At 56.9% G+C, this 21,292-nt stretch overlaps 1 protein-coding gene across 1 annotated transcript in view; it reads right to left on the reverse strand.

Moving 5' to 3' along the window:
• Positions 1–19,404, reverse strand: part of SDK2 (sidekick cell adhesion molecule 2) — a 228,181-nt gene extending 208,777 nt beyond the window's left edge. The window contains exon 1 of the mRNA XM_090290506.1: positions 19,295–19,404. Within this exon, the coding sequence (XP_090146632.1) occupies positions 19,295–19,358 (64 nt within the window). The 5' untranslated portion in view covers positions 19,359–19,404. The remainder of the gene's footprint in view (positions 1–19,294) is intronic.
• Between the last annotated feature and the right edge of the window lie 1,888 nt (positions 19,405–21,292).

Below are 21,292 nucleotides of genomic sequence, written 5' to 3' on the forward strand. Positions count from 1 at the left end.
TACCCAAACCAATCCCTGAGCACACATGTTCATAGCAGCACTATTCACCACAGCCGAGAGGTGGAGACAGCGTGAATGCCCATCAACAAATGAATGGATAATTATTCAGACTTAAAAAGAACGAAGTTCCGATGCATGCCACAACACGGATGAACCTCCAAAACATTGTGCCCAGAGAAAGAAGCCAGACCCCAAAGGTCACGGCTTCTAGGATGCTGTTTCTATAAAATATCCAGACTAACAGAATGCCGACTGGGGGTTGCCAGGGACTGGAAGGCGGGAAAATGGGGAGCAACTGCTGATAGCTATGGGGGTTTGTTTTGGGGTGAAGAAAATGTTTTGAAACTAGACAGAGGTGATGGTGGCACAATACTGTCAACGTACTAAATGCCACTGAGTTGTTCATTTCAAATGATTAATTTATTGTCATATGAACTTCAACGCCCCCCCCCAAAAAAAATCCAGTAGAAAACTCACAGTCTCTCTGACCCATAAAACTACAGAACACAGGGCAACCACAGCTGCTACAAATGGAGGGGTGCGTGTAGGGAAGGGACGAGCCAACGGGAGGCAGAAACCTTCCCGTCACACCCCTTGGGGTGAAGGGACTTGCAAAGGATCCTTGGGCACAGTGAGGAGAGAGGGTCCTTTCTCCCATGCTTCACCCACTCCTCCCATGGGACAAGGGCCCCAGAAGGACCACAGGGGTGCAGGTTTTTCAGGGGCTCCCCCAGATCTCGGACGGCCCAAGAGCAATGCCGCATGGGTACCACTTTGGCAGGGCTGGGGCTGGGGCTGGCTTTCAGCTTTTGGGGACCTGAATGCCAAAGCCCTTGGCTTGGAACTCAAGAGCACTGACTATCTGACCTCGTCCTTGTCACTCCCAGGGGAGAGAGCAGGGACCCCCCTGCTCTCCCTCTTCCATCCAGCACTTGGCTGATGGCCCCACCTCCCTGGCAGTGCCCTCTGCCTGGAACTCTCTTACTGAGCTGGCACCTCCATGCTCCAGCTACTAAGTGCCCAATGTGCCATCTTCCCCGAAGTCCTTCCTGGTCCCCTGAAAAGGACAGTATCTCTTCCCCCTTTTGATGATAGCTTCCTATTTCATTTAACATGATAGTGAACTATGATTTATCTAACAAGACCTTTGCAAACAATAACTTGTTTAATCCTCACAACTTCATGAAGCCAGGCCTTCCATCTCTAATTTACAGGTAGGGAAACTGAGGCTCAGGGAGGTTAGGTTGCTTGCCCGCAGCCACAAAGGCCACCTGGCCCCAGGGCCCTGGCTTCTATCCGGGACCGGACCGGAGTTTACTCTGCTGTTCTGGGAAGTGCTGGAGGCACCATCCATTGCCTGAGCAGAGGTACAGGAATCCTAGGACTCTGTCCAGGGCCCCAGGGGGTGGGGAGGAAGGAGGAAGGAGGCCTTCCCATCCCTCCCCAGACCCACAGAGTGTGAGTGGGAGGAGAGCCTGGGGAATAAGGCTGAGCCCTAACCCAGTTCAGCTTTCTCTCTGCTCTGCAAAGGCACGTCAGACAGGCAAGGAGGGCATCACAGAGATAACCTTATGCCGTGGGACTCTGACCCCACTACAGGGTCAACTCCACTGCGCCCCACCTCCACCTGCACCCCGACTCACTCTGTTGGACCCTGCCCCCCCATGAGTCCAGTTTGGCTGCGTTGTCTTCCCTGATGTTTAGTGAGTCCATGCTGGTTAGAGAATTGCCCTTAACTAAGCAGTCAGTTCCCACAAGAGCTCTCCTGCGCTTGTCCCTGGATAATTTTCAGTTTCGTTTATTTAACAGGCGATTCCTTTTCATGTCCTTCCCATATCATAGCCGGACCCGAGGACAGACCATTAACAAAGCTGGGCCTCAGGTTGTTTTTCCAGGAGGACTAGCTGGGCCAGCTCAGCCCCTTGTTCCCTCCCAGTCCCCTCTGCTGGGGCAGGGCAGGGACAGGGCCACCCTCTTGAGCAGAGAGAACTGGGACCCAAAAGAGACCACTTTTAGGCAATTGGCAGCTTCTACTAATAGCACAATTTTAGGAGAGCTTCTGCCCTCTTAGAATTTATCTTAAGACAGCAACAGCGGCAAATGAGCTTGCGTGCTTCCCAAACCTTAATGTACCTACACGTCACCTGGGGACCTTAAAATACAGACACTGACTCATCAGCGCTGGGGCGAGCCTGAGAGTCTGCATTTGTAGCTGACTCCCAGTGATGCTGGTTCCGGGGTGGTGGGGGGTGAGGTGGGGAGAGTATCCAAAGCACCGATGCAGCCGAAAGCTTGAATTAACCTGACTTAACCTGGGGAAGACGCAACCCTAATAAGGGACGTAGCAGTAATGCTGTCAATAGTATCCAGTATTCACTGAGCACCTACTATGTGTCAGACGCCCTGTGCCACTGCAGACTGTAGTAGGAGAATTTATCCAGTGTGGCCAAAGGAATTTCCTGATCTCCCTCAGAGTCAGGCAGTCCACGGAGAGGAGGAAACTGGGTATGGGAGGATTAACATTTTCTGAGCCATATGTATTGCTGGCCCATTTTACAGATGGGGTCACTGAGGCTGGGAGAGCTTGAGCATCTGGCTGGCGTCCTACAGCTCGCAGGCAGCAGGGCCAGGATTCGGGCTGTGGAGAGCTCAGGCTTTGAAGACTGGCTTTTGTACACAGATGCGCACGGGATAAGGAGGCAGAGGCAGTGCATACCAGACAGGACCAGACAAGCAGGCACCGGAGACCGGGGCTGAATTCCAGATCCCTCGGTCCCATTGTCCTGCCCAGGATGACTGAGATGATCTGGACAAAACGGTGAACTTCCTGGAAGAGTTTCTACACCTGCTCACCATTCTGCCTCACCTTGTCTTACCCTGGGGCCTGGGATAAGACAGCCTCTGGCCTGTTCAGCCCGGGGAGAGGTCGTGAGGGTGAGGGGTGGGAGGGGGGGTGGGAAGACAGAAGTTGGAAAAGAGGATCCTAGATGCCGGATGGTCTGATTTTACAGATCAAGAAACTGAGGCTGGGAGAGGAGAGGGGCATCCCCGGAGGAGTTATCTCACCAGTGAGCAGGGCCGCCCCGCAGCCAGCAGCCTGTGCAGTCACGGGGGCGCTGCGCCTGCAGGAGCCCGCACTGGGCTTAATGTTCTGCCGTCACCACCTTGAAGTTCTTAATGCTCTACCATGAGGCCCGCATTTCCATGTTGCACTATGCCCTGTAAATTACGTCACCTGCCAGCAGCTTAGAGATGGCGCCAGGCCGGACCCGGTTTCAGAGCCGTTCCTACGCAGTAACTGCGCAGCGCGGAACTAGACAGAGCTGGGTTTGACGGGCAGGCCAGCGCAAGCCCACACCTCCATGCGGCCTGGAGCCCGAAGGTCTGGAACGCAAACGGAAACCTCAGAGAGGTGAGGCCCGAGGAAGGACCTTCTGAGGGCCAGGAAATTGTCATCCAAGAAGTGCGCCTCAGGGAGGCCTAGAACAGCTCCCACGTCCTCCTGGGTGACGGACTAATGGGTTTGCCAGGCCTGGGGCTGGGGAGGGGGCCAGAGGGGCCATCTGTTGTCAGGGCCTTGGCCTCTCCAAGGAAACCACCACCCAACACCACCCACACCCCGGGGGCTGGGCAGACGCAGGGCGCTCAGCTGCACCAGCCTGTCCCAGGGGCTCCGTGTAACTGGAGCCAAGCCCTTCGCCTGACTTTGGGGATTGCCCAAAGAAGGAGAGACGAGACCAGTGCAGTTGGTTCAGAAGCCCTGGCCTGGCCTGGAAGTCCCAGCTCAGAGGGGAGGAACCGAAGCCAGGCGCTCATTCCTCTGGGGCCACGGTCCCCAGGAGACAGGTGCTGGCACCCGGCAGAGCTGAGGAAGGAATGTGGAGCTGGTGGCAGGACAGGGCGAGAGACTTCAGCGGGCCCAGCACGTTCTAGGAAGACAGTGACAAGGGAGGACAGAGGGCTCTGGTGCCCTGGGGACAAACTCAGGGATCTTAGCCCCAGGGGCCTGGTCCCACGGTGGGTCCCAGGGGGTTTCTGGATTCACCCTTGAATTTGGAAACACAGTGCCAGGGATGGGGGCCAGTCTACTGGGGTGGCCTCTTAAATCTGCAGCCTCTTATCCATATGGGCCTTCCAGGGGCCCATGGGAGCATCTTACAGTTTTTGAATCAATTCTTCTAGCCTGATCTGTGGTCAGGACGACGGGGGCTGCCGGGAGGGCCACATGTGCTAATAGAAGTGGAGCCAGGTGAGGGTTAGCATTGTATAAATAGAGTCTATTACCCAGCCTCATGGATTCCAAGTACATTTTACTTCTCAAGAGCCGGAATACATCTCACTGCAGTTGGAACAGCTGCCCTTTCTTCCTTCTTAGGGGCACATACAATAAAGACATGACTTATAATGGCTCTTAGGTTCAATCAAAGAGGGGATGATGATGATGGTGGTGACTGCACTAATCAGGTGGCATCTTTTTCAGTGCCACCTCCATCTCTGTGAGCTGAGTTTGGGGTGCTCTTGAGCATCCTGGTCCATGTGGAAACAGACATGGAAACCCCAGGGTGCTGGAGAGGACAGGAACCTGGGGACCCCAGGGGAGGAGGCTCCTGGGGGGTGCACACAAAGTCATGGGCAGGTGCTGTGACAGGTGGGCAGAGTCCTAGGCAGATGGGTCAGGAGCGCAGTGGGCAGGGGTGCGACGGGACTCTGACTCATGAAGCCACCCTCACGGATCAGGTTCCGTGTTAGGTCTGTTCTCCAACATCCTATCTGACAAGCCTCCCAACAGCCTCACGTGTGGAAGGGCATCTTATTGTAAAACCCGCACCTAACAGATGAAGAAACAGACTCAGACAAGCTAACGGAATTGACCAAGGTCATTCAGCCTGTAAGTGGCAAAGCAAGGCCAAGTTCTAGGCAGCCGTGGAAATCGGGCCGCGCTGTTTCACTCCTCAGCAGTTTGGAGGGAAGTGGCAGGGCAGAGCGGGCCCGCGGATGGGACTGCAGCTTCCAGCACAACCCGCGGTTAAGAACGCAGGCTCTGGAGCCGGAGGCCTGGGTCCATTCCTGAGTCCACATCTATATGCTATGAGACTTTGGGTGAGTCACTCCACATCTCTGGGCCTCAGTTTCCATTTCCTGTAATGGGAAAGTATGCTTCTTCATAGGGTTGTTGAGAGGAGCAGATGACCCACGTAAATAAAGCGGTGAGAACAATGTCTGGCTCCCAGCAAAGGCTCTGTCAGTGGGAGCTTTTGTTATCACACGCTGAGTTTTGGGGATACCAAAACTAGCTGTCTGGGGATGAGCTGCAGGACTCCTGGGCCTTGTGTGTCTGGGGCTAAGAGCTGGGAGAGTAGAGGGGGACCTAAGTGGACCATCTTGGGGTGGGGGGTGGGGTTTCATCTGTAAACCAGCACCAGCTGCTGGTGACAGAACAGGAGAGTTGGGGGGGGGGGGGGTAAAAGAGCAGGGCCGGCCCGCGGTGCTGCTCCGGGGCCAGCCAAGGCCCGTCACCACTGCCTCCCTGACGCCCAACCCTGCAAAGGGAGACCAAACCCAGAGAGACCCTGGGGTATCTGGGCGGAAAGGTGAGAGGGTAGCTCCAAGTCCACAGCCCTGTGGCTGGCTCCTGACCCACCCTCCCTCCCCTGGCAATGACCTTAGCTGCTGCATGGCTGGGCTGTCTGTGCCCACACCCCCGGCCCGCAGCCCGCTCCTCTGGCTCATGGCCCCAGCTGTTCAGCAGGTCTTCCATCTCCCAGTTTAGCTGATGCGACCATCCCCTTCATAATCTGCCTTCAGTAGTTTTCTGAGCTCCCCTCTAGTTCTAGGCCATCTTCTGCTCCAGGACCTAGGGCCAGAGTGGGGCTGCGGGGAAGAAGACGGCAAACCCCGGACACCTGTGCTCATCGCCCACGTAGACAGACAGGAGGGTCACTGTGCTGCTGTGTGATGCTCCCTGCCTGAACTGGCAGAGCTTTTATAGGCTGGTCGGTGCCAGAGGGAACATGTGCCCTTGAGAGGAAGCATCCTGAGGGTGGGGCCATGGCTCAGCACTCCACTCAAGGACATGGTGCCCTGGTTGGTGTGGCTCAGTGGGTTGAGCACCAGCCTGTGGACCAAAGGGTCACCAGTTCGACTCCCAGTCAGGGCACATGCCTGGGTTACGGGCCAGGTTCTAGTTGGGGGCACTCAAGGCGCAACCAATTAATGTTTCTCTCCGTCTCTTTCTCCCTCCCTTCCCCCTTCTCTGAAAAGAAATAAAATCTTTAAAGAAAAAGAAAAAAAAGGAAGAAAGAAAAGAAAGTGGCTAAGTGGCTAAGCACTGTCTGACCCTGGTGGTTAGCAGCCACTTGGGTGTGAATTTGCTGCCCGTCACTGCTGCTTGGCAACAGAGAAGCTGAAAACAAAGGGCCCTTAGAGGTTCTTGTCTGCGTAACAGGTCGGGATAGAGAAACGGGATCCAGGTTGGAAAAGAAGTTAAAGTGCCTGTGATTGGAGATAACGTGATCATCTGTGTAGAAAATCCGATGAAGTCCACAAAAAAGTTACCAGAACTAATCAGCGAGTCTGGCCAAGTCTCAGAGTTACAAGATCAACATGTCAAAATCAGCTGCGTTTCTGTATCCCGGAGACAGACAACTGGGAGTTGAAATAAAAAAATAACATTTACAGTTGCATCAAAAATATGAAATATTGAGGGCTAAATCTGACAAGCGACATACAAAACCTGTACTTTGAAACCCACCGCACGTCGCTAAACAAAACCAAAGAGCTAAAGAAGGGGCCGGAAAGCTCGATGTGGCCAGGACGCGAATGCTCGTTTTTATCTCTGTGATCAATGTGATCCCAGTCAGAAATTCCAGCAGGAGTTTTTGAAAGAAAGAAAAAAAAAAAATTAAACTGAAATGTAAACTGATTCTGAAGCCAGACAAGCTGATTCTTTAACCCATATGGGGGTGCAGAGGACCTAGGCCAGCCCAAACAACACTCTGAGGAAGAACGGAGTCACAGAACTATCACTGCAGTTTCAAGACATACCGTGCAGCCAAAGGAAGCAAGTCAGGGGCCACTGCGTACAGACAGCCAGGTAAATAAGGCCGATTAGGGCGTCCAGAAATAGACCCACGCGCATACGGACAACTGACTTCCAACGAAGGTGCCGAGGTGATTCAGTGAGGAAAGAATGTGTTTGGAGAAACAAAGCTGGACCCATTGGATATACATTGGACAAGAAAAGAAGAGAGAAGAAAGAAAGAAAAGCACATCAACCAGGCAGAGAAGGGTTACCAAGGACACAAAGAGGCTCTGGGAGGGGACAGATAGGTTATCTTGATTTTAGGGATAATGTTAGGTATTACACATATGTCAGGAATGATCAAGTTGCACCCTTTAAACATGTACAGTTTATTCAGCCACAACAAAAACAAAGCCCCAGAGAACACAGGGCTCCCCCATCCTACCAGAGCTCAGCTTCCAGGTCACCTTCTCTGGGGCAGCTTTGCAGGTCACCCCTCTGGACACCCGATCACCTGGTTCCCACCTCCTCTTAGCTGTCCTGAATTACCGACCACAGGCTTGATGCCCTTCCCTGACGGCAAACCATTTGAGAACGGGGATCGGCCTGCGCCTTTGCTGGACCCCAGGCACTGTGCCCGGCGCACAGTAGGTGCTTAGAAAACACCTACTGAGCGAATGGAGGCTCACGGCTTTGGTTACCCATCAGCTTGTTAGGGTTACTTTGGAGTTTCTAGCAAAAGCTGCATCAGCCAGGGATAACGTCATCCCTGCCCTTTATCTTCCAGGAAGGAGGCCTCTGGGTTGGAATTTTGTTTGCCTTTAAGGAAGGACATCAGGAGCACGAGCTTCTGGTGACGAGGAAAGGTGAAAGAAACAAGCCGGGGCGTGTCCCTCCACGTGCAAGGCCATGCATGGATTTCACGTGCTGTCTTAATCCAGCTTCCCCACAGTCCTCTGTGGCAGAAGCAGACAAGAGTCCACGGGAGCCAAAGTGGCTGAGCACGGCCACCACAGCCCTCCAACCTGTCCTCAAACCTCAAAGTGTGGTCCCCTGAACAGTGAGGGGCAGCAGCATCACCTGGGAACTTGTTAGAGGCCCCACCCCAATGGGCCACATCAGGAGCTCTGGGGGGTGGGGTCCGGGAATCTGCATTCTACTGAACAGCAGGTCCTCCAGGGGATCCGATGTAGGCTCAGGTGTGCTCTGGCCACCCTCGCACTTCCATCATGAGGCAGGTTACACGTAGGCTCCAAGAATGTGCTCCTGAGGCCCCAGGTGCAAGGGCACCCCTTAATCACTCAGCCTCCCTCCAATCCCCAAGCCCTGGCACTAGGATGGGGCCACTCCCTCCCCCACCCCTCCGCATCCGGGAGGCATGGCTCTGCTTCAGCCTGAACTGTGGGCCTGTCCCAGAGCATGCAGGGCCCCTGGAGCTCTCCCACCGCAGAGGCGCAAGACAACTTGGAGTTCAAGGCCTGCTCCTCACACCCGGGGCTGGACATTCCAAGTTACTGGACAGACAATAAGTCCTAACATTGCGTGCGCCGCGGTGCGAGGTGGCAGGCAGGGGCCACAGACAATGGGCCTGTGTCTCTCCCCACGCCTTCCTAAGGCAGCTCCCAACCAGGGGCTCCAAAGGGGAGCGGAGCGACCCAAAGCGCCCAGCCCGACCACTTGCCTCTGCCCAAGGCCCCGGCTGGGCGCTTATCACACCCTCCCTCGCACCCTGGGGCCGAACAATGTTCCTTTTTCCTGGAGGTTTCCAGCACTTTCTAGGTTCTTCATCCACCAAGGCCTTAGAACAAAAGGGGTTAAGTGCCAACACCCTCTCTTCTTCTCCCAGACGGGCAGACGTCTGGGGCAGGGAGAAGGGGTGGTGGACAGCGTTCCCCAGCCACCCGGAGCCATAGCCGGAAGCGGCCGCGCTCGCCCTGGCTGACTTCTCTTCATTAGCGCAATCACATCAACGCTGACAGCAGCGTATTTATGACTGTCCTGGCGACAGCCGTTCCTCACCCAGTGATGCACAGCCCGATAATGAGCATGGGGCCAAGCTAATGCGGCCAGAACTCCCCTCGGCCCTCCTTAGTGGCTCCGGGCCCCTGAGGGCCTGCCGGCCAGCCCACCCCCTGCCCACTCTCACTCTGCCAGGGATCAGGGGTTCCAAATGGGGAGGTCAAGGGCCACCTGGCTGAGCCAGCCAGAGCTGGGCGAAGACAACGTGCATGCTGCCCGCGGGGAGGAGACGTCAAGGGTAACTGAGCAAGGAGGCGTGAGAGCTGGGCACAGTCAGCAGCGTTTCCTCTAACAGCTGAGTCCTTGCGCCAGGGCAGCGAGAGACGTAGACGGTGCCAGGGAAGGCCGGCCGCCCGACGGAGCCTGGGAGCGCGTGGACGCTTTGGAGTCTGCTTCTGGACGCCCAAGAGCCTCAGGAGGAACCGGGAGGGTTGATTGAAATCAGTGACCTAGAACACTTAGTATGGCACGGGCAGGGCACGGAGCTCAGAGCTGCTGCAGCGGACGCAGGGAAGCAGAGGCCCCACCTGGCCGGACGATAGATGGCCTTCTGCTACCCTCAGCTCCCCTGGGAGGCACCCACACGTTCATGGCAAAGGCTCCTTGCGGTGGGCACAGTCATCACGGGCCAAACCCTCTGACCAGGAGGGTCTTCAGGTCTCACTCAGTGCCCTGCCCCCAACCCTTCTTCCGTCGTATACTACGCTGTGGCTGACATCTGGACGGCTGGCCCAGTCGAGCACGTGCCCTGGGCCAGGGACAAGTTCCCTAATGGTATGGAGCCGACTGGCTGAAGCTAAGAGCGGACCCAGAAAACGCCGACCCCCCAGCAGCTGGGCGCTCTCAGAACGGGCTGGCGACCTCACCCTCGAATCCTCCACCCCTGCAGGCCCCGCTATGGACCTGTCATGGAGGGTGGTTACGGTGGCCCAGGGTTGGTTACGCTGGGACACGATGGCTTTAGGAGGTAGGTGCGTATACAAGATTTTATAGAAAAACTTAAATATAAATGTTTGAAACATGTAAAGGATCTGAGAATCTTACTAAGATTTGAAGACTTTCATTCAAGTCTTTCAAAACCAAGTTTTGACATCTATGCCTGGGGCAGAGATCTCCCATTTTCCAGAAGCATTAATTAGCTTTAAAATATCCTTTGTGTGTTAAAATAGAATTCAGAGAGGCTATAGGATGGAATACAAAATTTCATGTATTTAAAAATTCAAATATTAAAAAGGAAAAGAGCATGTGGATAGTGGGCAGCTTCAGGCTATGTGGCCTGATCCCCCGGGACATGTGTCCTACTGCGTACATCGCTGGGTCCCTCACCGGAGAGCCTGGAAATGCTGTCTGTATGCCCCACATTCTCCCAGTGAGGACGCAGGGACGCAAAGGGATCCCCTGGGAATCAGTCTTGGTCTCTGAGCCCCAGACGGCATCACGAACCTGTTATCTTCTCCCCAACATCCCTATTACCCCCGTAGACCCTTCTTTAAGTTCATTAATTGGGCACAATAATTTATGTCTAATACCTCCATCCTTGTTGATGAAGGGTTATTAACTAAACTCAAGGGGTTTAGAATTAAAGAAATCAGTCACACTAAAAGATAATTCAGAGTCAACAAGGCCGGAGTGCCAAACGGCACATCTAGACCATCGGCATCCTCAGAGCCCAGAGGCATTTGGGGAGGACACACTGCGGCCGTTGGACCTGGGTTGGGGGTGGGGTGGGGGGATGACAGGGGAGAGGAGGGAAGGGTGCAGATGGCTTCCCCGGGGATGAGGGCAGTTGAGCAGGGCAGACGGCCAGGCAGGTGGAGGGAGAGGGGAGACTTCAGCCCTACGTGAGACCGGGGTGTACAGGGCTTGGGCTGGATGCCATAGCGGTAGGGAAGAACCCAGGCTGAAGCCCAGCAGTGTGTGTGTGTTGTGCGTGCGTGCGTGTGTGTGTGTGTGTGTGTGTGTGTGAGACGTTAGAGGTCTCAGCATTCAGATCCCGATGCTATGACCCTGTGGGACAGCAGATGGGCCCCCAAGAGAAGAGGACAGACCACTGGGCTGTACCTCGCGCCCTACCCCAGTGCTCACCCAAGCTGGTGAGAAGCCTGTGGTCAAACCAGACAGCTCCCAGGTCCCAAAGCCACACGGGGAGCCGTCCCTGAAGGTGTGGGCTTCATCAAAAGCGAGGGCCTGAGGAGCAGCTGACCGGCAGTCACTCTCCTGGTGACCTTGGCCAGTGACTCAATCTTTCTGAACTTCAATGCTAATAAGGTTAAGAATGTTAACACCTGTGGGCCAAGCTGCTTCATAGGTTGCAGGGAAGAAACCACGCGATGTCTGTGAAAGATATCCACACGAAGTAGAGGTTTTATGAAAGGATCCAGTAAAAACATTCACCTTAAGGCCTGAGGAGCGAATAACAGTTTAATATGTGGGCTCTCCGTGGCATATTTGCAATTTTAGCTGGAGGGAGAGAATGTCTTAACAAATAAATAAATTCCTAACAGTGGAAGCTGGGACGCCACTGGCAGGTCTCTGAGAGCTAAAGAGAGCAGAGGCATTTGAAGACAGGGCACGTGTCAAACTGCAAAGCTGGCCTTGCTTCCCTGACGCCCTGAGGACAATAATGACGATGACGAACACCTACCCAGTGTCTCCTGTGCATGCATTGCTGTCCTAAATGCCACAACCCGACGAGGTCAGGGCTACTGTTGTCCCCATTTCACAGATGAAGAAACCAAGACACAGATTGGCTTCAGGTCACCCAAACAGTAAGCGACGAGGAGGGTTTGACCCCGGGGAGTCACCCCTGTTCCAGGCTCCTTAGAGGGTCCCCTGATGGCACCTTCTGGGCCGGCTCTCACAGCCCAAAGCAGGAAACGGGGCCTCTGTACCAGATTCATAATTAACTCATACTCGGTAGTGGCAATCGGGGTGTCCAGGTATCCAGCCCTATTTCTGATCATGAGTCAGATTCTGAGCAAGACAACTGCCTCCCTCATTTGCACGTACGCAGCGCCACAGAGGCGCCCTGGGCGGGAGGGTCCCGTGTTCTGGCTTCAGCAGGCCCTTGAGAGTCAGCCGAGTCCACCCCAGAAGCCAAGTGCCCCGAATGGGCCACGTTACGACAAATGCTATTTCCTCCTCTAGGACCATCACGGCATCAAATCTGGATCGTCCCCTGGGTCACCGAGTGCTTCCTATACGGTGTCACACTTTTACGGCTTTTCTGCACTGCCCCATTCAGTGCAGAGCACATGTGAGGCTCAGGCATGGGCAAGCCATCACGAAAGCCCCACATGACCTTAAAGAGACTCCCAAACATCTCTAGGTCACCCCAGCCCCAGGGAGGGCACAGGAAAAGTAGGAGAGGAGCAGAGGAAAGAGGGGTTCCTGTCCTGACCTCTTGAAGTCTGCCAACCTAAGGCCAGTGAGGACACAGCCAGGGTGAAGGCAAGAGCCAGGAGGATCTGCAATTCCAGGGTTAGTTATTCCCAGATTTGACTACCCTCCCTGGACCAGCCCAGGTCTTCTAGCTGCTCACCTGTCTGAGCATCTCTCACCGGGAAGATACCAGTGAAGGCCTCCGCGGAGGCTAAGGGCATCCTGGAACAGGGGAAGGATGACAGGTGTTGGAGCCATAGAAGCCTGGGTTCACATCCCGACCTTCTGACTTCCTGGCTGTGGGGTTGGGCGTTTAATCACTCTGAGCCTCAGTTTACCCACATGTTTGAGTCGAGGGAGGAAGGTAACAGGCAGCGGCGGTAAGGCACCTAACACTATATGACACATAGAAACTGCACGCCAAACGTGAGTACACGTCCCCTCTGTAGGCCCCCAGGATGGGGAGAAAAGACCAAATCATTCCAAACTGGGGATGAAGCAAGGGAAGTGGGGCAAAAAAGATGTCGCTGAGAAACAGAGTCATGATACCAAAGGGAAAAATCTGAAAGCTAAATGCACCCTGACACCCTGTCTTAAGACCATTTGGAGGGGCAAACACAGAAGCCCACATGCAGCTAAATTAGCTTATTAAATGCTTACGATATATCAGGCTCAGGGCCGAGGGCTCTGCTCCTGCTGTCTCACTGACGAGGACACGGTGGCCGACAGTGTAAGTGGCCAAACGCACAGTGGCGCAGAGTAACACAGAGTAGCAGAGCTTGAACCCAGGTCAGCCCAATCCCCAGGCACCGACCACTCTACATGCCACTTCTCAACAGCTTAAGAAGAAACCCCCAAAGCCAGGAAGCAATAGCACAGACTGGGGGTCACTCGGGGATGCTTTAGAGATGGCCCCGTACACTAGACACCACCAGTGCTCATGGACATGCTGGTCTCTTTCCCAGCACACAGGGGACATTCCCAGCTCCCTTGCCTTAGGGCAGGACCACGTGATCAGCCCTGGCCAATGGGCGGCAAGGGGAAGTGATACAGGCTACAGTATGTACTTGGTGACGTGACTCTTCTCCCTCTTGTGCATGTCAAATGGTGCCTCCCTGCATGGGCAGATATTACTCCCCAAGCTCCCTACCTGTCTTCCCAATTTCTTCCACATTGCACGGGTGGAGTTCAGCTGGTAGGGATTCAGTAAGAACCCAGGGGCCACCCAGCGCAGAGGCTAGGCTGCTAGTGGCAGCTTCACGTGTTGGGCCAGAGGTGGGAAGAGCTGGGGATGAGGGTGAGGAAGCCTGAGCAGGGGGCTCTGGGCTACATGGCAACACTACTCGGTTCTATGTAAGCCCAGGCTGGACTCCCTGCAGGGCAGGGATCTCATCCTTGGGGTACATGGCCGGGCAGTGCAGTGAGGGCTCCATGAAGAGGGGTGTATGTGACGCGCAGACAAGCCTGTCAGAGTGGGTGGGTGGGCAGAGAAGAAGCTAGAGAAGCAGGCCAAGGCCAGATGACAGAGGGCTTCATGGTGTTGGAAGCATTCATTCATTCACTCATTCACTCACTCATTCATTCATCCACTCACTCACTCATTCATTCATCCACTCATTCATTCACTCATCCACTCTCTCACTCATTCATTCATCCACACATTCATTCATTCACTCATTCATTCATTCACACATTCACTCACTCATATCTGGGGAGCTCCTCTGGGCCCAGTGCTGCTGTGGAGACTGGGAATGCAGCAGCATTGACAGAATCAAGTTCCTGTCCCCAGGAGAGAGACCCACAATAAACAAATCAGCAAGTCAATATGCGTCCCACGGAGCTGAGTGCTGTGGAGCAAGCAAAGCTGGGCAAGGGTGATGCCACCCTATGGGTGCTCAGGGACAGAGAAGGGACATTAGAGGAAAGGCCTGAAGGAAGTGAGGAGCGGGTGTGGCCACAGGGCTGGCAGGTGGGAGGCCAGAGTGAGACTGCTAAGTCCTAGCAGCAGAAGGGGGTCAGGGCTGTGGGTGACACTGAGGGAGGACGAGCTTGGAGTGTGGGGATGGAGAGGGCGAGGATTATGATCCCCTCGTACCTTGTGGTCAACACATTATTAGCACTTAACACTCATGAGCATTTTAAAGGGGAGTGGGAATCTCATTTAACATAAAAAAAAAAAAACAACCTTACGAGGTAGATACATTTATTTTTCACTATCTCCTCATTTTACAGATGAGAAAACAGCCTTAGCTCGGGTCGCTCAGAGGTGGAGGGAGGACTGGAAGGGGCCAGAACCCAGGCTGGGAGCCGTGTGCCATGTTGGCACGCGCAGCAGGCCCAGAGGGGCTTCCTGGCCCAGACACCGGCGTGGGGAGTCTGGTGAGCCGAGCCAGGCAGCCCCTCCTGCTTCCCCCCAGGCCTGCCCCTTGCCCAGCACCACTCACTGGCCCTGCCCTCTCCCAGCAGGGGTGGGATGACAAGGAACAACCAGGATGTCTCGGCAACCCGCTTGTTTTCCTTTCCATTGCAGGCGCGGGGCGCTGCCGGCCGGCTGTCGCCGCTGGCCCATGTGTTGCTATTGGCATCCCAAAGCCCCAAATTACGATGACTAATTCCCGCCGCTTCAGGCAGCTCCAGGGCCAGCTGTGGCGACATGCTTCAGGGACAGCCAGGGTGGAAATGCCAGAAGCGGCACCCTGACACCCAACGTCAATTCCAACTGGGTCTCCTGACTCCCCCAGGGCCCAGGAGTCAGAGGGATGGGGAGGGAGGTTCCAGCCAATCAGAGGACTCCTTCAACTACAGTCAAATCCTGGGATAACTAGACAAAGGGAGGCCAATTTCTTCAGCAACACAGAGCACAACTGCCTACCAACCAGCTTTTATAAGGTAGTGAGTTCTCCATCACCAGGGGCATCCAAGGGCAGGGGACAGCCCCAGATGACTTTTCATGTTTCTTTCAGGTCTAATGCACCTATTCACGTTAGCCCTGAGGACAGAGCACGCGTTCATTCTCCCTTACCGGTGAGCTCACAGCCCAACTGCGTCCTGTGGTACAAAGTCAAACGCATACCAATATAGTTTAACACATCATTTTAAAGTCGGCCGTTCAGGCACTGTTTAAACAGAGAACTGCTGTGAAGGACTTGGCCTCTTTCCCAGCCTCCCTTCCCTGATGGAACAAGGTTCCTGGCCTTCCAGGAGGGGACATAGGGAGAGGCGGTCGATAAATATTTGCCAAACAAATGCATGTAAAAGAGGATTTCTGAGGCAGGTGACAGGCTGCCGATGTGATTCGAACTCTGGGTGGGGGGTCCTGGGTCTGTTTAGCCCAGGCAGGGGAGGGCTGCAGGAAACAGAAGCACCAAACGGGGTCTAAGCAGAGCCAGGGTGCTCCATAATTCCCCATCTGAAGCCAAGGGGTGCGCAGGGCGAGGAAGAGAGGAGAGCGGGTGGAGAGGCCCTGCTCTGGCCCTGGGAGAAGGGGCTGCAGGAAGCAGGGACACCCCCAGACCACTCTCGTAGGGGGCTTTTGACACGTACCAGCAGAGCCCCAGGCAAGCATGACACCCGGCCTTGTGGTAATTAGCAAGAGGCCCTGATCAATAAGTTATTTTTTGCTGTCAGTAATTAATAATTACAGCTTAGCCACACCATGTAATTAAACTTTCATCCTGCTCCCTTGCGTGCTGTTTGGCTTTTATTGTGATTAGCTCCCAGCACTAAACTTTCTGCCTTTGGAGCCTTCAGGAGCTGGGCGTCCCCACCCTCACCCAGGGCTCCCGCGGCCTGGCTTGCTCAGCTCGCATCGGCCTCTGTCCCTCCCCCAGGAACCGTTCTCCTGAAAGAACATTCCAGACCAGCGGGCAGGGCTGCTACTGCCCTCCTTCCAACCGCCTCAGGATGTCCACCAGCGGTAACCAAGCCTCGAAGCACACGAAACTCTTGCAGGTGCTTGTTAAAATGCAGACGTCCAGGCTCCCCCGGACACCTCCCATCAGAGCACCTGGGAGTGGAGCCCAAGGCGCCTGGCTGGCCAACTGAGACATAAGGATGGAGCCCCAGAAGGAAGTAAAGGAAGGGTCTTGGGTGAGGAAAAGACATTCAAGGCCTCTCTGGTGGGTGGCCAGAATCATTCCGCATGCCCTTGGCTTATAGCATAAGAACAACAACAGTAAGGAGAAGAACAACAATCACCCTTTCTCAAGCACCATCTATGTGCCAGGCACTTGCTGCCCGCCCCCCCACCCCCCACTACCTTAGATCCTCATATTGTCTCCGCCCTTTCTACAGCGCTTACTCATTTTGGGAAATGAGTGTGAATTGTGTGATACCACTTGAAGGAAAAATGATCACATGGTGGCTGAGGTATAAACAGGCGATGTTGCCCGGGTCCAGTCCCTGAAAAGGACTGGGCCAAGTTTAGATAAAATCTAGCCGTGTCCAATGTGAGGTGTGTCTCAAGGGAGGACCACTGTTTGGTCCCTCGCTCTGGGTCATGATCAGAGAATGGGGCTCACCGGCTCAGAAGTGATGACCACGCTGGTGGCCTCAACCACACCAAAGGTTAATGACATGACCTCGCACTTAAGGAAAAACTTCTCTCTCTAACCCCAAAGCACCCCAGCCCCTGGCCTGCCCCTTCCCCTGCTCCCCCCCCCACCCCCCACGAATGCACCATTGCCTCCAAGCCTGGGCCAAGACTGAGTTCCCACAATCCCTTGCATGGTTTGCCGCCCAAGAGACAAATAGATGGAAGAGCACTCGATGGAGGCAAGAAAACACTCTCAGAACAGAGGGCACAAATGGAGTGCAGCAGGGTACCTGGGCAGCCACTCCCAGAAAGGCAGCAAACAAGAGAGGGAGTAAATCAATCAAAGAGGCTGTCACTGCTGCTGACAGGGCCAGCCCCGCCCCCCACCCCACCCCCACCACAGGGGAGCACAGGGACAGAAGGTGGCCTGGCCTTAACTTCAGCAGGACTGCTCCAATCTTGACCTCAGGTGGAGGGGACAGGGTGGAGGAGGGGCATGAAAGAGACTCGATGACTCAAAAGGAAGCACCTTCAGCTGTATGGGGGATTCCTTAAGAGCCTGGGCCCAGATGGGACAAGAACAAGTGAGCCACCTGGCCAGAGACATCATGCCATTGTTGGAGTCTGTGCAGCGGATTAAGTTAGAAGCACCCAGACGGAGCATGACACCCCTCTGAGCCCTTCGTGTCACCTGGCTTTTGGCTGGTGACCCTTTGGGTATCTCGGAGCAAATCTGGGAGGTGCCCCAGGGCAGGCTACAATCTGTTCCTATTCTGGCAGCCTCAGAGTCTTCCTGGGACCCGACTAGCCCACCCCAGCGACAGATGACCCTGGTTCCAGGGAGAGAGGGACTGAGAATTCAGTGCTGACTCTGCCCCCAGAGCGCCCTGCAGCCTTGGTCATGTCAGTGCTCGGGAACCTCAGTTTTCCCATCTGTTAAATGGCGGCTGGAATAAGCCGACCTTGGAGGTCCCGCCTGCTGGGAGATTTTATGAAGATCATAAAAATAATAATAACTTTTATTACTTTACATTTACAGGGCCCCTTAACAAAATTTCTAAGTGCTTCAATGTAAATTACCTTGTAAAATCCTCCCCTCAATCCTGTAAGAGCTGATTATTTTCACCTCTTTGATTTTGGCTCCCTGGCCTGCATGACTCGGGCGCACTGGGGTCCTCGCACACCCTACTCAGCAGCCCCTCGAGTAAGGAGGGCCCCTTTCCAGGCTGCAGCCTCCGCAAGTGAGCAGCCTTGGGGGTGGAGGGCCAGGCCCCCTCCGAACTTGGAAGACGGAAAGCGGAGCCCTGCGAGTCCTGGAGCTCAGTCCAGGCTTGTCTCCCTCCGCCCCCAGCAGGCGCCGCTCGGACACCGCTGGCACCGCTGTCTGGGTACGCGAACCCCCAAAGCAAGGAAGTGCCGAAGCACAGGGGACTGGGAGGACACGGGGGCATCTGCCCTCTGGAGGTGGGCAGTGCGGATCACACCTCCTCATCCTCCCTGACGCCCCCACCCCCAAAACCCACCAGCCCTTCTCCACTGCGAGGCTGCTCCAGGCAGCTACAGGTCAGATCAGCGGCTGCAGCGACAATCGGGCGCCCGAGGAGCTGAAGGCAAAGGCAGGAGCTGTGTGGGTCGGGGCGGAGGGAGGGAAGGGGGCCTCAGACCCTCCCTGTGCACACCCCCTGGTGCGTCCGGGGCTGCACCACGACTTGGGCTACCGGCTGGCACCTTGAGGCGCCCCCGCCCCAGCGGCCCTCCAGGCAACCAGGCGCGGGCCCCGTACGTGGCCAGGCCCGGCAATCGCCCTCCCCAGGCTACCAACAGGCACCGAGGCGCCCACTGGGGCTCCTTCCCGCCGCCCTCCTGCCCCACGCCCTCGCCCCGGGGCGGCCTGCGCCTGCCTGGCAGGGCCTTGCCCTTCTCCACGGACACTGAGCGGGAAGCCAGGAGCCCGGCCTGAGGGGCTCCGTGAAGCCGGGCGCTGAGCCTGGCACGTAATGGCGCGCCCCTCCCTCGCGGACCCAACGGGGTACCCGCGGCGGGTGGGAGAGTAGCGACCCTCCGCACCTCATCTTAGGCTCTTCTCAGCCCTCCCGGGCGACCCCTCCCAGCACGGAGCCGCACCTCATTCAGAAGCCACAAGTCTCAGAAAGACTGCGCCCCCAAAAGGAGCCCCAAAACTCTAGGAGGGGCTCCTGAAATTCCCTTGAGAAAGCTCTGCCCAGGCTAAGCCCAGCGTCCAGGAGGCCACCGTGAGGCCAGCGGGCTCCTGCCCCGGCCCCAGCCCCAGCCCCTTCCACCAGCCCCCTCCCAGCCCCACGTGGGGGTGACCCTCCTACCTTGGGCTCTGGCCTGGGGGATCCGATGCAGGGCCAGCAGAGTCCAGATCAGCAGCCCCCACATGGTGTGGGGGTGGGGTGGGGGTCCTCCGCGCTGTTTTATAATCCTGATGGGGTCCGGTACCCCGCGGCTTCGTCCCGGGAGGCTGTCTACGAGGCTCTGGCCCGTGACGGCAAATGCCCGGGAGGGGCAGCTCTGGCGACCCTAGTGCTTCCTCGTCCTCTTCTGTCCAAGTTCGATCCCGGCGGCGCGCCCGGAAGGCGAGGGGCGAGCAACAAGAAAAAGCCGCGCTCTCGGACTCAGGGCGCCTCCCTCCCTGAGCACCCCGACTCCGACTTCGTCTCCCGGGCAGGGAGGCCTCCTCGACTCGGCCGGGTCGCTGGCCGGGCTCCGGAATGAAAGGACAACTTCAGCAAACTTCCTCCAGTGGCCACGTTGCCCGCCCCCCGCCCCCTCCCCGCCCCCTGGTTGGGTCGTCCAGGCGGACGCAGTCACTGGCGTTCCAGGCGCTGGGCCCCGGGGGCCGGGCCGGAGCCCAGTGCGGCGGCAGGCGCGGGTGCGGGGCTTCTTTCAGCCGCGCGGGTTCCGGGGGGCGCGGTTTGCATCGTGGTCCGAATCTCCCTGGAGCTGAAGTTTTCTTCTTTCTAACTTTGCAGGCGGCATCTGACGGGGCCGAGCCGCCCCTATCGGCTCCAGCGCCCTGGTGCCCAATACAGGGACTTCGGTCCCTCCCGGGAGCTCCGGGCCCGGGCGCGCCCTCGGCTCCGCACCCAGCCGGCTAGCAAACTTTGCGGGTCCCGCTGCTCGGCACGCAGCCCCGCGCGCCCATGTCCGCGCCGGCTGCCGGGCAGCTGGGGCCGCGGCTGGGCTCGGTGACCCGGGCTGTTGCCGGCGCTCGGGCACGCAGCCTCCTGCCGCCCTGAGGATGGAGACCGGCGGTTCTGCCCTCCGCAGCGCCCTGGCCGGAGCTCTCAGCGAGACGCACGGGGAGCTCGGCGGGCAGCCCTGGCTCCGGGGGAACGGCGCCCCCCAGTCGCCCGGCGCTTGGCCACAGCCCGGGCTTGACGAACAGCGGCCGCGGCGACCGCCCGGGCACCTTGGCCTCCCCGCCGCCGGCCGCCTCGGCAGCCGCTGCCGCTCGCCGAGCCCGCCGCCCTCTGTTTCCCGGGCTTGGTGTCCGGAGAACCGCTCCTGCCTGCGCCGAGCCGGAGCTGCGGGGGCAGCGTGAGCCGGGGACGAGCGCGGCGGAGACGGAGGCGGCGACGCGGAGAGGGGGGCCGAGCGCTACCCAGTGGCCGCGACTGGAGAGCAGCCTGCGCGCGGGGGAGGGGGGGTGGGGGGCGGCGGCGGCGGCCCCGAGCCAGGCCCGGGAGCGAGCCCCGCTAAACACATTTCGTCTGCGCGGCCGCGGGCGCCCAGCGCCTCCGGGACCCGCCGGGGGGCAGCAGTGCCAACCTCTTACGGTGCGGAGCAGAGACGCACCTAGAGCCCCTCTGCTGTCTGGGCCCCGCACGCCGCTCTCAGAGGCCTCATCTGGTTCGCGCTCTCCCCCGCAGCCGGGAACCCCGACACCCTTCCACGACATCAAGTGACAGAGCTGGAGCGTGTGTTGGGAAGAGAGGGTCGGTCAACTGGTTGATTCTAGTATCTCCTTCCCGGGTCAGGCTTTCAAAAGTCTGGAAACGCTCATGGCAGAGAACAAGACAAAAGGGAGGCCAGGGACTTGCAGATGGCTGAGAAAGTGAATCTGGCGCCAAGATCTATGCATTCTTTGTTTGTGCTGAGCTCTGTTTGCAGAGGGTAGGAGGGACATTGGTGAGGGAGCCACGAAGAGGAGGACGGGAGGTTTCCTCCCCTGGGGTCCAGAGGAGTGAGCATGGCGCAAGCCCAGCTCCGGTTTGCAGGACCCAGTTAAACTTTCCCGGGCACCGGACAGCTTTGCTTCCCCGAATCCCTTCCTCCATTAAAACTAGTATTTCATGACTGTGTTGGCATAA

The sequence above is a fragment of the Furipterus horrens genome, unplaced genomic scaffold, assembly GCF_987537825.1.
Source record: "Furipterus horrens unplaced genomic scaffold, mFurHor1.1.pri manual_scaffold_11, whole genome shotgun sequence".
Taxonomy (NCBI): domain Eukaryota; kingdom Metazoa; phylum Chordata; class Mammalia; order Chiroptera; family Furipteridae; genus Furipterus; species Furipterus horrens.